The sequence below is a fragment of the Diceros bicornis genome, chromosome 17 (genome assembly GCF_020826845.1).
Source record: "Diceros bicornis minor isolate mBicDic1 chromosome 17, mDicBic1.mat.cur, whole genome shotgun sequence".
Classification (NCBI taxonomy): domain Eukaryota; kingdom Metazoa; phylum Chordata; class Mammalia; order Perissodactyla; family Rhinocerotidae; genus Diceros; species Diceros bicornis.
This window is the reverse complement of record NC_080756.1, coordinates 13830400-13843812: the sequence shown is the minus strand read 5'-3', so window position 1 is coordinate 13843812 and position 13413 is coordinate 13830400. Positions and strand designations below refer to the sequence as shown.

The 13413-nt window shown below is 33.9% G+C and overlaps 1 protein-coding gene across 1 annotated transcript; it reads right to left on the bottom strand.

The window, feature by feature from the left end:
* Window positions 1-11913: 11913 nt before the first annotated feature.
* LOC131415982 (olfactory receptor 6C2-like) lies at window positions 11914-12852 on the bottom strand. Its single transcript, XM_058558045.1, has one exon. It carries the CDS (start codon window positions 12850-12852, stop codon window positions 11914-11916), a length of 939 nt encoding a protein of 312 aa, XP_058414028.1.
* Between the last annotated feature and the right edge of the window lie 561 nt (window positions 12853-13413).

Sequence of the window (13413 nt, the reverse complement as noted above, 5' to 3'; positions counted from 1 at the left end):
TTCTTTTGGCGTGATGAAGGGGAAATATACCCACACACAGGCACATGCACACACACAGGCACATACAATAGGTGCTTTCATTTCACAATTTGAAGTTGATGGTATAGCTAATGTCATTTCTGGATATTTCTTATGTTAGGATTCATATTTATATATCCACCTATTTACTATATAAGACATCTCATATATATTTTTGAAGGCTTTATAAAATATACCTTATAAATGACATATCTGATTTTAATATAGGCAGGTGGAATCTTTTTTATCAGAGAAAAATATGGCCAAAGTTTCACTAAGAGAAATATTCCTCATGTCGAAAACTTATCATACTCACTTTTCTGATAGTCCATCATAACTTCCTTAAGTTGTTTAAAAATAGTAACTCTTAAAGGCACTTAGTTGAAAATGGTAGATGTTCATGAGAACATCTCTTCACTTTTGCTGATGCATCCATGTCACACTCATAGATTTTCTGAACAGGTAGAAAGCTCTCTGAGATTGCTGTCACCAACAAATTAGATTGATTTTTTCACAAAAGGCCTAAGAAATATTTTCTTGTATATTTTGACATTTAAAAAGGGATAAAAGATGATCTATGGCAGTAGAATGCCAGAAACTCTCCCCTCTTTTAAAAGAGCATGATGTAATCCATGCAGGAATAGAAGTATAACGATGTACACATGAAATTTAGACAATTTTATAAACCAATAAAATAAATAAATAAATAAATGTGGGGAAAAAAAAAAAGAAGAAAGAGCTGGTATTTCAATCTCTCTGGACAGCGACAGAGGTTTGAACAATACCAACCTTGATTTTTTTTTTTTTTTTTAGTCTGCTCTACCTGCAAATAAATGAATAAACAAAAGAGCCTTGGTGGTTTACACTCAAAAGTCACTAATGGATCTTTGGAGTTATTTTAATTGGCAAAAGCAAAATTACTAACAAAGGCTGGTTCCAGTGTCCTTGGAGACAACAGGACAAGTACCAGGTTATTTCATTCATTTTCTTATTTTTCTTAACACACTTATTGAAGGAAAATAAAGATACACTAAACTGCACATACTTAAAGGGTACAATTTGATGAGTTGTGACACGTAGATTCCTGTGAAAACATCAACACAATCAAGAGTGAACATGTCCATCACCCCCAAAAGTGTTCTTGTGCACCTGTGTCATCCCTTGTGCCCTCCTCTTTCTGCACTCCTCCGTTCCTCGGGCAACCACTGATAAGGTTCTGCCACTACAGATTAGCTCGCTTTCATGTAAACGCTTAAGTAAATGCAATAATGAAATATTATATTTTTTTTTTTACCAGGCCTCCTACACTGAGCAGGTATTTAAGACTTTATCCCTGTGTTTATGTGTATCAATAGTTCATTCCTTTTCACTTCTGTGTAGTATTCCAATGTTGATTGACTTATGGAGTTTTTCCAGGTTGTGACTATTACAAATAAAGCTGCTATGAACAGTTGTGTACTAGATTCGTATGGAAATATGTTTTCATTTCTCTTGGGTAAATACCTCAAAACGAAGTGCACTGGTTGGGTAGTTTATAGGTTAGGGGTATGTTTAACTTTTAAAGAGTCTGCAAAACCATTTTCCAACACGCCTTTAGGATTTACATTCCTATTGTCAGTGTTTGAGAGTTCTGGTTGCTCCACATCAATGCCAACCCTTAGCCTGGTCACACTTGAGCTATTTTACTACATGTGCAGTGATATCACAGTGTCGTTTTGATTTACAATTCCCTAATAACATATGATATTGCCCAGCGTTTCATGTGCTTATTTGACATTTGCATATCTTCTTTGGCGTGGTATCTGGGCGGATCTTTTGCCCATTTTTTAATTGGATTGTTTTCCTATTGTTGAGTTGTAAGAGTTCTTTATGTATTCCGGATACAAGCGTCTCATCAGACATATGATTTTTGAATATTTTCTCCCATTGTGTGGGTGTTCCAGTTTCTGAATGGTGTCCTTTGAGAAAAAAAAATTAATTTTGGTGAAGTCAAATTGATTTGTGCATGTCTTTTACCACTTGTGCTTTTGGTGTCATATCTAAGAAAGCATTGTCTAACCCAAGGTCACAAAGATTAACTCCTATGTGTTCCTCTAAGAGTTTTAGCTTTTCCATATAGTTCTTTGATTCCTTTTCGTATATGCCATGAGAAAGATGTCTAAATTCATTGTTTTGTACATGGATATCCAGTTGTCTAGCACCATTTGTTGAAAATGCTATTCTTTTCTCAGTGATTTGTCTTGGCAACCTTGTTATAAATCAGTTGACTGCTGTAGTGGCTTGAATAGTGGCCCTGAAAAAGTTCTGTCCAAGTTCTAATGCGCAGAATCTGAAATTGTGACCTTCTTTGAAGATCACAAATATATTTGCAGATATAATTAAGCTAAGAATTTTGAGGAGGCCCTAAGTCCAGTGACTGAGGTTCTTCTGGGAAGAAAGCCATGTGAAGATCGAGGCAGAGATTTGAATCAGGCTGCCACAAATCAAGGAATTCCAAGGGCCACCAGAAGCTGAAAGAGGTATGGAAGGATTCTCCTTTTTTTTCTTGGTACAGACAGTCTTTGCATAGGGACACTTTTTACTTATTAAACAGTGCTTTGTATAATTTTATCTCATTGTAGGAAAAAATGGAAATAAAGAAGGGTCAGGAACTCCCAGAAGGGGGGAACAGGCCATAGAACATTCTTTACTACAAATTAAGGGTTGGACAAAAGGAAACACATTTGCCAAACACCTAACCTTTAAGAGTCACTTTTCTCTGCCCTATGGGCTTTCAAAAGCTTAAAGTGATCTGAATAATCACTTTAAATGTTAATGGTCTAATACATCAATTAAAAGACAGAGATGGTCAGAGTGAATTAGAACATAAGACACTTCTGAGAAACTGTAAAGATTTCTTCTGTTCCATTCTTTCATTCTTCTTGTATTCCTACATGTTGTCTGCAGGAAACCAACTTTATATATATACTCAGATAGGTTGAAAGTAAAGGGATGGAGAAAGACATGTCATGCTAACACTAATAAAAAACTAGCTGGAGTGGCTACATTAATTTCTGCCTTAATTATTAGTATTTCCTTCTGTTTGCTTGCTTTGGTTTTGAAATGCTCTTCGTTTTCAGGTTTCTTAAAGTAGGAAGGTAGAGAATTGATTTGGTATCTTTATTATCTTTTTAATATAGGTGTTTACTGCTATAAATGTCTCTATAAGCACTACTTGAGCTGCATCCTATAAGTTTTGATATCTTTTTGCTTTCATTCATCTAAAATATTGTCTCATTTCCCATGTGATTTATTTTTTAATCCATTGGCCATTTGGGGATGTGTTGTTTACTTTTCATATAATTATAAATTTCCCGAATTTTCTTCATTTAACAACTTATAATTTTATTACACTGTGGTTGGAGAACATAATTTGTGTGATTTAAATCTTTTTAATATAGTGATTTTTAATATATGTCCTAATATATGATCTGGCCTAGAGAATTTCAATGTGTGTTTGAGAAAAATATGTATCTTGATATGTGGTGGAGTGTTCTATAGATGTCTTTTAGGTCTAGTTGGTTATAGTGTTTCTCATATCTTCTATTTACATGATAATCTTCTGCCTAGTTGTTCCATCCATTATTGAAAGTGGAGTATTGAAGTTTTCCACTATTATTTTTGAATTGTCCATTTCTTGCTTCATTTTTGTCACTTTTTGCTTCATGTATTTTGGGGTTCTGTTGCTAGTTCAATATATATTTGCAATTATTATGTCCTTCTGATAGAGATTTATCATTATAAAATGTGCATCTTTGCCCCAAGTAACAATTTTTGTTACATAGTATCTTTGCTTGATAATAATAATACCACTGCAACTCTCTTTTGAGTGGTATATGCTTTTTGATCCTTTTACTTAAAACCTATTTTTTCTTTAGTTTCCCTAGTTTGACTAGGCATGGCATCTGAAAAGATTCCTTTATGACCAATGTCAAATAGTGTGTTGCCTATATTTTCTTCTATGATTTTTATAGTTTCAGGTCTCACCTTCAGGTCTTTGATCCATTTTGAGTTAATTTTTGTGAATGGCAATAGCAGATGGTCCCCTTTCATTCTTTTGCATGTGGCTGTCCAGTTTTCCCAACACCATTTATTGAAGAGACTTTCATTTCTCCACTGTAGGTTCTTAGCTCCTTTGTTGAAAATGAGCTGTCCATATATGTGTGGTTTTATTTCTGAGCTTTCAATTCTGTTCCATTGATCTGTGTGTCTGCTTTTGCACCAGTACCATGCTGTTTTGATGACTATTGCTTTGTAGTATGTTTTGAAGTCAGGGATTGTGATGCCTGCAGCTTTGTTCTTTTTTCTTAAGATTGCTTTAGCTATAAGTGGGACTTCACCAGATTAAAGAGCTTCTACAAGACAAACGAAACCAGGATCAAAATGAATAGACAATCCACCAGCTGGGAGAAAATATTTGCAAAACATATATCTGACAAGGGGTTAATCTCCATAATATATAAAGAACTCAAACAACTAAACAACAAAAAAACAATCTGATCAAAAAATGGGCCGAGGAAATGAATAGACACTTCTCTAAAGAAGATATACAGATGGCCAATAGGCATACGGAAAGATGTTTAGCATCACTAATCATCAGGGAAATGCAAATCAAAACAACACTAAGATATCACCTCATGCCCATTAGAATGGCTATAATCACCAAGACAAAAAACAACAAATGTTGGAGAGGGTATGGAGAAATGGGAACCCTCACACACAGCTAGTGGGAATGCAAACTGGTGCAGCCTCTATGGAAAATGGTATGGAGATTCCCCAAAAAATTAAAAATAGAAATACCCTATGACCCAGCTATCTCACTACTGGGGATATATCCAACAAACCTGAAATCAATAATCCAAAGACGCTTATGTACCCCTATGTTCATTGCAGCATTATTCACTATATCGAAGAAGTGGAAGCAACCCAAGCATCCCTTGACTGATGATTGGATCAAGAAAATGTGGTATATATATACAAAGAAATACTACTCAGCCATTAAAAACACAAAATTGTCTCATTTGCAACAACATGGATGGACTTGGAGGGTATTATGTTAAGTGAAATAAGCCAGAAAGAGAAAGACAAACACCGAATCATTTCACTCATATGTGGAATATAAACCAACACACGGTCAGAGAGAACTGTATTGTGGTTACCAGGGGCAAAGGGGCTGGGGGGTGGGCACAAGGGGTGCATGTATATAGTGATTGACAAACAAAAATGTGCAACCAAAATTTCACAATGTTATAAACTATTAAGACATCAATTAAAAAAAATCTACTTGGGTTTTGAATCTAAAGTTTGTGTCTTGTAGACAGTATAGAGTTAAATCATTTTTTAAAATGCATTCTGTCAATCTCTGCCTTTTGATTGAACAGTTGATTCCATTTATATTTAATATTATTACTGATAAGGTGGGATTTACGTCAACCATTTTCCTATTATGTTTGTTTGTGTCCAATGTCTTTTTTGTTCCTTTATTCCTTCATTACTCCTATTTTTTTTTTTTTGCATTAAATCAATGCAACTATATAGTTCTACATTATTTTCTTAGCTGTTGTCCTGGAGATTACAATAGACATCTTAACTTTTAACAATTTAGTTCTGAATAAACCAAATTAATTTCAATAGTATGCAAAACTGCTCAAATACAGTTCTATTCCCTCCTCCTGCCTTGGTACTGGTATATCATACAAATTACATCTTTATGCATTATAAGCTCAGCAACACAATTTTATTATTGTTTTATGTAGTTGTCTTAAACCTGATAGCAGAAAAGAGTTACAAACAAACATAATTTACACTGTCCTTTATATTTCCCTATGTATTTACCATTATTGGTGATCTTTAATTCTTTGAGTGGATTTAAGTTATTGTCTAGTGTCATTTCATCTCAACGTGAAGGTCTCTCTTTAGTGTTTCTTCTACGGCAGTTTTGTTAGCTACAAATGTTCTGGTTTTGTTTATCGGGGAACATTCTTGAAGGGCAGATTGGTTGGCAACAAAATCTTCATTTTCCTTTGAGAATGTCTTTACGGTAATTTAGAGTATAATATAGTACAATGTCTCTTGCAAATTTTGGGAATTTTTCAGCAATTATTTCTTCAAATAGTCTTTCAGCTCCACACTCATTCTCCTCTCTTGGAAATCTGATTATAGGGACATTCGCTGTTTTGTTATTCTCCCAAAGTTCCCTGAGACTCTCTTCATTTACTTTCCTGTCTAATTCCTTTCTAGTTTTCAGACGGAGTAAATTATATCGGTCTGTCCTCAAAAGATCTCTGATCTCTCCTCTGTTATCTCTACTCTAGTAGTAAGCCCATCCAGCAAGTTTTTTTACCTTGGCTATGTATTTATTTACAATATTATAATTTCCATTTGGTTCTTTTTTTTTATAATCTCTCTTTCTTTGCTGATAGTTTTTTATTTTTTGTTTTTATTTCCAAATAATTTTTAATTGTTCTTGAGGCATTTTTATGACAGTTTTTTACAAATTGTTGTCAGATAATCCACATCTGATTCATCTCAGTGTCCTTGTTGCCTCTTCACATTTGTGTTGTGATTTTCCTGGTTGTTGGCATGACAAGTGATTTTTCCTTATATCCTGGACATATTGGATGTTGTACTATAAGTCTCTGGATCCATTTTAATCTTTCTTTTTTTAAAGCAAGCTGTTCCCCTTTGAGGTGTAGAATGAGGGTGTTCATGTTCAGCTTCACATTTAGCCCTGCCAACACCAACGTGGTAAAATTGGTGCACTAACTCACATTGCCCCATTGAGACGAGTGGAGTGGAATTTCAGGTCCCATCCCAGCCCCACTGACACCTTCCCAGTGAAAGTGAGGCAGTGACTCATAGAGCCTCATTGCCTCTGTGTAGGCATTTGTGCTCACTTCCCTGCTGGGCCTCACTCCCACCAGGGAAGGGTATTAGGAGGGATAGCTCATACCATTTTGTTGCTGCAGGATATGAGAGAAATCGGCTCCTAGTGGGGCTAGTGGGACTCTGCTGATAGGAGGGAAAAGGAAGCGGGGATCAGAGAGTGTCGCTAAGACCACTTCCCCCTACATCTTTCTGTCTCTCTAATGCTAGGTGGGTGTGTAGGTTTAGTTCCTGATTGGACCTCACTGTCGTCAGTAGTGGGAAGAAAGTGGAGTGTTTACAAGCTCCAAATTGCACAGCCTTGTTCAGTTTCTTTCTTGTTGGACAGGGGTGGAAGCTCAACTCCTGGTAGGTCCTACTGACATGTTGGTGTGGGGAGATGGTAGGTGAAGTCTAGTGGTGACTAGCTCCACCTTGCACCACCTTGTAAAGTCTCACTGTTTCTGGCTGTGGGTGGAGATTTAGCTTGCCACTGGACATCCCAGAAACTACCTTGTTAGGGGAATTGGTGCATCATCTGATTTGCCAGGCAGAAGATGAGATTTGCTTCCTGTTTGGCGTTGATAAAATCATTCAATGGGAGAATTGAAGTTTATCATTTGCTTTCATAGGGTTGGGGTGGGGTAGGATGGAAGATCAACTTACACAGCCTTGTTCAGTCTCTTTTATGCTGGATGAGGGTAGAGGTTTTCCGCCTGGCCCCACTGAAACCAAGGGTGCATATCTGGGTGGATTTGTTGGTGTTTCCTTGGAGTAGGGTAAGTATTGCTAAGAAGGGTTTCTGTTGTTAGGCCACCCTCTTCTCAGTCCTTTGGCTAGGCGGATCAGGTTTTTCTTGGAAACTTTTTTTTTTCAGTCTGAATTGTTGGCTTCTGCAGTGCCCTGTCTGGGACATAAGGGAGGAAATAAGCAAACCTAGGGAAGGCACCGCCACGTTGTTCCTTAAGTCCTGATGTCCCTGGGCGGCCCATTTTCTTTTTTCCATCTTTAAGAGACTTTCTATGCATTTACCTTGTTCATGGAAAGGGAGAGGATGTGGGAGGAATGGGGCTACTCCATCTTGGCAGAACAAAAACTCACTGTGCATTTTTTAACTGAGATGTTTTATTATTTTACAAAATAAACTTTGGCAATTTACATTTCAACAGGCACTGCATGAGAGTAGCCATTTTCTAAGGATTTTAATCAGCTAGAAAGGTAAGAGCTCTTTTCAATATTTCCCATATGTCAATGTCACTTAATTTTGAATTTGACTATTAAAGAGTTTGACCAAATTTTTATATATTTATACATTTACTACTAAATTTGACTTGCTGTTAGGGAAATTACCTACTCCTCTTCTTCATTATCCTTCTGGAGTGTTTGTACATCCTGTTCCTATATGTAAGAGCTCTGTTTTAATTTAGATATTCATCTAGCACAAACATTTTACTACTGAGTATATGGTATATTTTGATTTATAAATTGTTTTATTTTCACCTTCTATTTTTTTGACTATTTTTATGGCTATTTTTCTTTATTGCCATATTATATCCTGAAAGGATCGTACTAATTTACAGTGCCATCAAGAATGAACACATAATCTTATTTCAAAGTTGACAATTGTTATAATAAAAAGCTGTAATTTTGCTATTTTAGTACATATAAAACACTATTTTAAAGTTGCCTCACTTGCCTTTCTTTTTACTCTCAAGGATGAATAATTTTTCCATGTATTTGTTTTCTAACTGTATTTCCTCTTGTGTAAAAAAGATATTTTTCCCACTTTTTTTGAGATATAGTGACATATAACATTGTATACATAAAATGTTTTCAATTACATATATTCAAAAGTATAGTATCTCTTTTCTTTACTTTAATATCCTGTTTTTTTGTTGTTGTTAAGAAATGACTTAACTATGGCATTGCATATTTTCTTAAAGGAAACACACACACATATACACGCTGTGTGTATGTACATATATCTCATTGATCTATCAAGATAGAAAGATAGATAATATTTAGGTCTTTAATTCATTTGAGAATTGTTATTTTGTATTTTCTGAAAATTAAGTCTAAGATATTTACTTACAGAAGAATAATTACAGCAACATTCATTAAATAATAAATCATTTTCACACTGAAATTAAATTCCATCTTTGTAATCAATGTATTAGCTTATTTATGCAAATATATGTCTGGATTTTTTGTTTTGTGCATTAATTATTCCTGGACCAATACATATTTTAAATTCATTTCAGTGGATCTTATTGGTACATTTGTGTGATAGTTCTGAGTTTAATTCTTCTTGGTGTACCTAGAAATAATTTTATATGATTAATAACATAACTGTTGGAATTCTAGTGAGAATTGCATTCAATTCCATATGGCAGTTGGGGTGAATTATTATATTTTTGATGTAAATCATTGAATCCAAGAATAAGATGACATTTTTATTGTATTTTTCAGGTCTTATTTTATACCTTTAAACTGATTGTATCTCTTTCTTCTTTTGGAAAACCCTGCTTTACTTCTTGATGACATCTCTTTGTTACTATTATGACTAAACTTGTCTTCTTACGCTTGCTTTTCAGATGTGTATTACTGTATAAAAATAGACCACTGATTTTTAAAAATATATTCTTTATTTATCCACCTTAAATTCTCTTCTAAATTCTGTTATTTTCTACTATTTTCTTGCACTTATGCCTTTTTCAATAATTTAGTGGAAGAGTATACACCTCTTTACGTGAAGTTAAAACAACATTAATCCAAAGACATGACTTCTTTAATTGCTACTAGGAAAAAATGCTGCCAATTAAATTATGATACAAATGCTAAGACATCATACATTATAAAATGCATTTCATTTTCAAAGTTAACAATGTTTAAGATAAGCATATTCAAATTGTTACAAGCTAAACTTTTATATCTTCTGTCTAGAATTTATAATGGCTATTTAATTTTCTTATCTTATGACTTTTCAAGATCATCCAAAACAATGTTGAATAACGAGGAGGAGACTAGACATCTATATTTGGTTCTGGGTTTTGATTTATAATCTATTGGCAGTTTATGCTTTAAAATAATTTTAATAAATATTTGTATTTATTCCTTTACCATACTCCCATTTTACTTGGAATTTTTCATGACTATTAAATTTTATTAAAAATTGTCCTCATCTATTTATTTTTATGATATCTACTTTTAAAAATTGATTGATGTGATAAAGTATGTGGATAGATTTTACTGACATAAAGCTTCCTTTTCTTTTATTACTAGATTAAACTCTTCTTGGCCATAATCTATTTTTCTTTTAATATGTTCCCAGAGTGTACTTACATGTATTTTAGGTAGAAAATTTCTATTTATATACTGAAACGAAATTATGATGTTTTCTTTTTCTGTAGTTTGGAATGGTTTAATATACAATGAAATTATTTGGGATATTTTAAAGTTAGAATTTTTTAAAAACAATTTAGTCCTCTTTCTGTTTTACAGGCAGAAATTTATTAACTTTCTTAATAAATTATATGGTATTGCTATATTCAAATTTGTGATTTCTTAATTCACAGTTTACTAGGAACTTTTTATTGCATCCAATTTGTCTGTCTTTTGTTGTAAAATTGAATGCAGCATGTATTTACATCTATTTGAATTTCTTGTGTATTGATATTTACATCTTGTTTCTAATGTATAATCTTGAATACATTGCTTTCTTTCTTTTCCCCTCATTTGGGTATATAAGATTATTTTTCCCTGAGTTTTACAGAGAATCTCCTTCTGAATTATTTACTTTAAATTTTACTGTTATTGCTTTTGCTTCTTATCTTAAACCTTCATTGTTCCCTCTACTTTGTTTTATTGAGTAGTTCTTCTAATTGTTTAAGATAAATATGGGTTCTTTTATTTTTAATCTACTTAAAAATATTTTAATAGCAAAGATGTTTAAGTATACAAATTTATCTCAAGTACAGCATTCAATATACAAATGTGCTTTATGTATACAAATTTTATAAATATCTGTGCTTTACATATACAGATTTTTACCATGTCATTGCTTGCTAGATATATTGTAATTCCAGTCTCAAATTTTTAATCTATTATTAATTGTGTACTTAATTTTAAGGATTCATTTTTAATTTTTAATTTTATACTTGATTTGTAGACTTCTAAAACTCAACATGTATGAGTCTCCAATCAGGGTTTTAAGTTACGTTAGGGAGTCTGTTTCTGTTCTTTTCTTTGTTTTTTAAACTGATAGACAAAAATACTCAAACTTATGATCTGAATTTGTGGGTGGGCAGATTGACTTTTAATTCTCCTTTACATTGAATGTGCATCAATATAATAATCTTATTTCATGCTGTTGTGCCATTTCTAAATTTTTTCATCACGTAGCTGAGATCTCATATTTCATCTCCAAATGGCATTTAAATTCATTCTGCTTGGATACATTTTGAAATATCTTTATTCATTCTTTTCCAATCTACATCATACTTAGTGTCAGTTTATAGGCTTAAGCTGTTCTGTTTGCAATATCCTCTTTATCTCTGCCACCTAAAGATTTCCCTTATTTGCTATAAGATAAGCTAAACATTGAAAATAATAGCTGTTAAATTGTATTGACAATTTTCCAGGTGTTTGCATTGGTATTGCTTTTACAGTATTTTAATCTACCATATTTTCCTACTTCTGGGATTATAATGTAGTCTTACAACAATTTCTGCTTTTTACTACTGCATTACACCTTATTTATAGTTTTTAACTCAAATTTTATTATGATTACATCCATGTGGATGGAATTATTAAACAGACTTGGAATAGAGGAGTTGAGTTATAATAGTACCCCATCAGTAGCATTAAAGCAGTTGTAAAATGTTAACAAAACTGGCAGAGAGATTATGAAGACACAAATATGATTAGAATCTTATCAGAAAAATTGAGGGGATATTCATCCTTTCATTATGATTAATCAACTACTTTTTTCTCTTACTTCTTTAAGAAGAAGAAAATCCTTTTGACTGAGTCATTCAAGGCTTTTTTCACTTGCTTCTTTCTCAACGTATAAATAAATGGGTTCAACATAGGTGAAATAGAAGAAATGAGCATGGAAACTCCTTTATTAATGACCACTTCTTCCTTTGCTGAAGGTTTGATGTAGATGAAGATGCAACTGCCATAGGTGATGGAAACCACAATCATGTGGGAAGAACAGGTTGAAAAGGCTTTTTCCCTTTGCTGAGCAGAAGAGAATCTTAGAATTGTCATGATGATACAAATGTAGGAAAGAACAATACACACAAGGGTCATGATAAAAGTCAACACAGCACACACTAAAATCATTCTCTCTATGAACCATGTGTCTGAGCATGAGATCTTTAACAGAGGAGTGGCATCGCAGAAAAAGTGATCAATGATATTAGAGTCACAGAATTCCAGATTAAGGCCCAGGCTAAGTGGGGGGACTATGATTAACAAACCAGTCATCCAACAGCTGATGATAAGCCTATTGCAGACTCTGTTGTTCATGATGTTCACATAATGCAAGGGTTTGCAGATAGCCACATAGCGGTCAAAGGACATAGTGGCTAGGAGAAAAAATTCTGTTATCCCTAAAAGGTAAGTAAAAAATATTTGAACAGCACAAGCATCATAGGTAATGATTTTGTCACCAGTTGATATGTTGTACAAAAATCTGGGAATACAAGCAGTTGTGAATGAGATTTCTAAGAAAGAGAAATTTTGGAGAAAAAAGTACATGGCTGTTCTAAGATGGCAATCTATGAAGGTGAGGGAGATAATGATCAGGTTCCCAGCTACACTCAACATGTAGGTAAAAAAAAGAAAGATGAAAATCAGAACTTTCATGTGTGGGTCGTCAGTCAGTCCCAGCAGGATGAATGTTGTTATTGTGTGGTTTCTCATCATGGATTCCTGCTTTCTGCCTAATCTGCATGAAAAATTCAGACACTTGAATAGAGTGTAGTAAAGCCAAAACGAGCACTCAACACTGGCTATAAATGCCAAGCAACCTGACTTGACTGTCTTGAAGTGGTCATCCTGTTTACGTATTTTTTATATCTATCTATCTATCTATTTTTTTGAGGAAGATTGTCCCTAAGCTAACATCTGTTGCCAGTCTTCCTCCTTTTTTCCTTTTTTCTCTCCAAATCCCCAGTAGATAGCTGTATGTCATAGTTGTACATCCTACTAGTTGCTCTATGTGGGATGCCACCTCAGCATGGCTTGGTGAGCAGTGCTTAGGTCTTCACCCAGGATCCGAACCAGTGAACCCCGGGCTGCAGTAGTGGAGCATGCAAACTTAACAACTGTGCCAACGGGCCAGCACCTATGTATAATATTTTTGTTGTGGTTATAAGTAGTAATTATACTTTCATCCTTGACTTATCTTCCAATCAGATAGTTTCATTTTTGTTCCCAATACTTTTGGCTTAATATATCTATCCATGAGTTGTGGAAGCTAGTGGT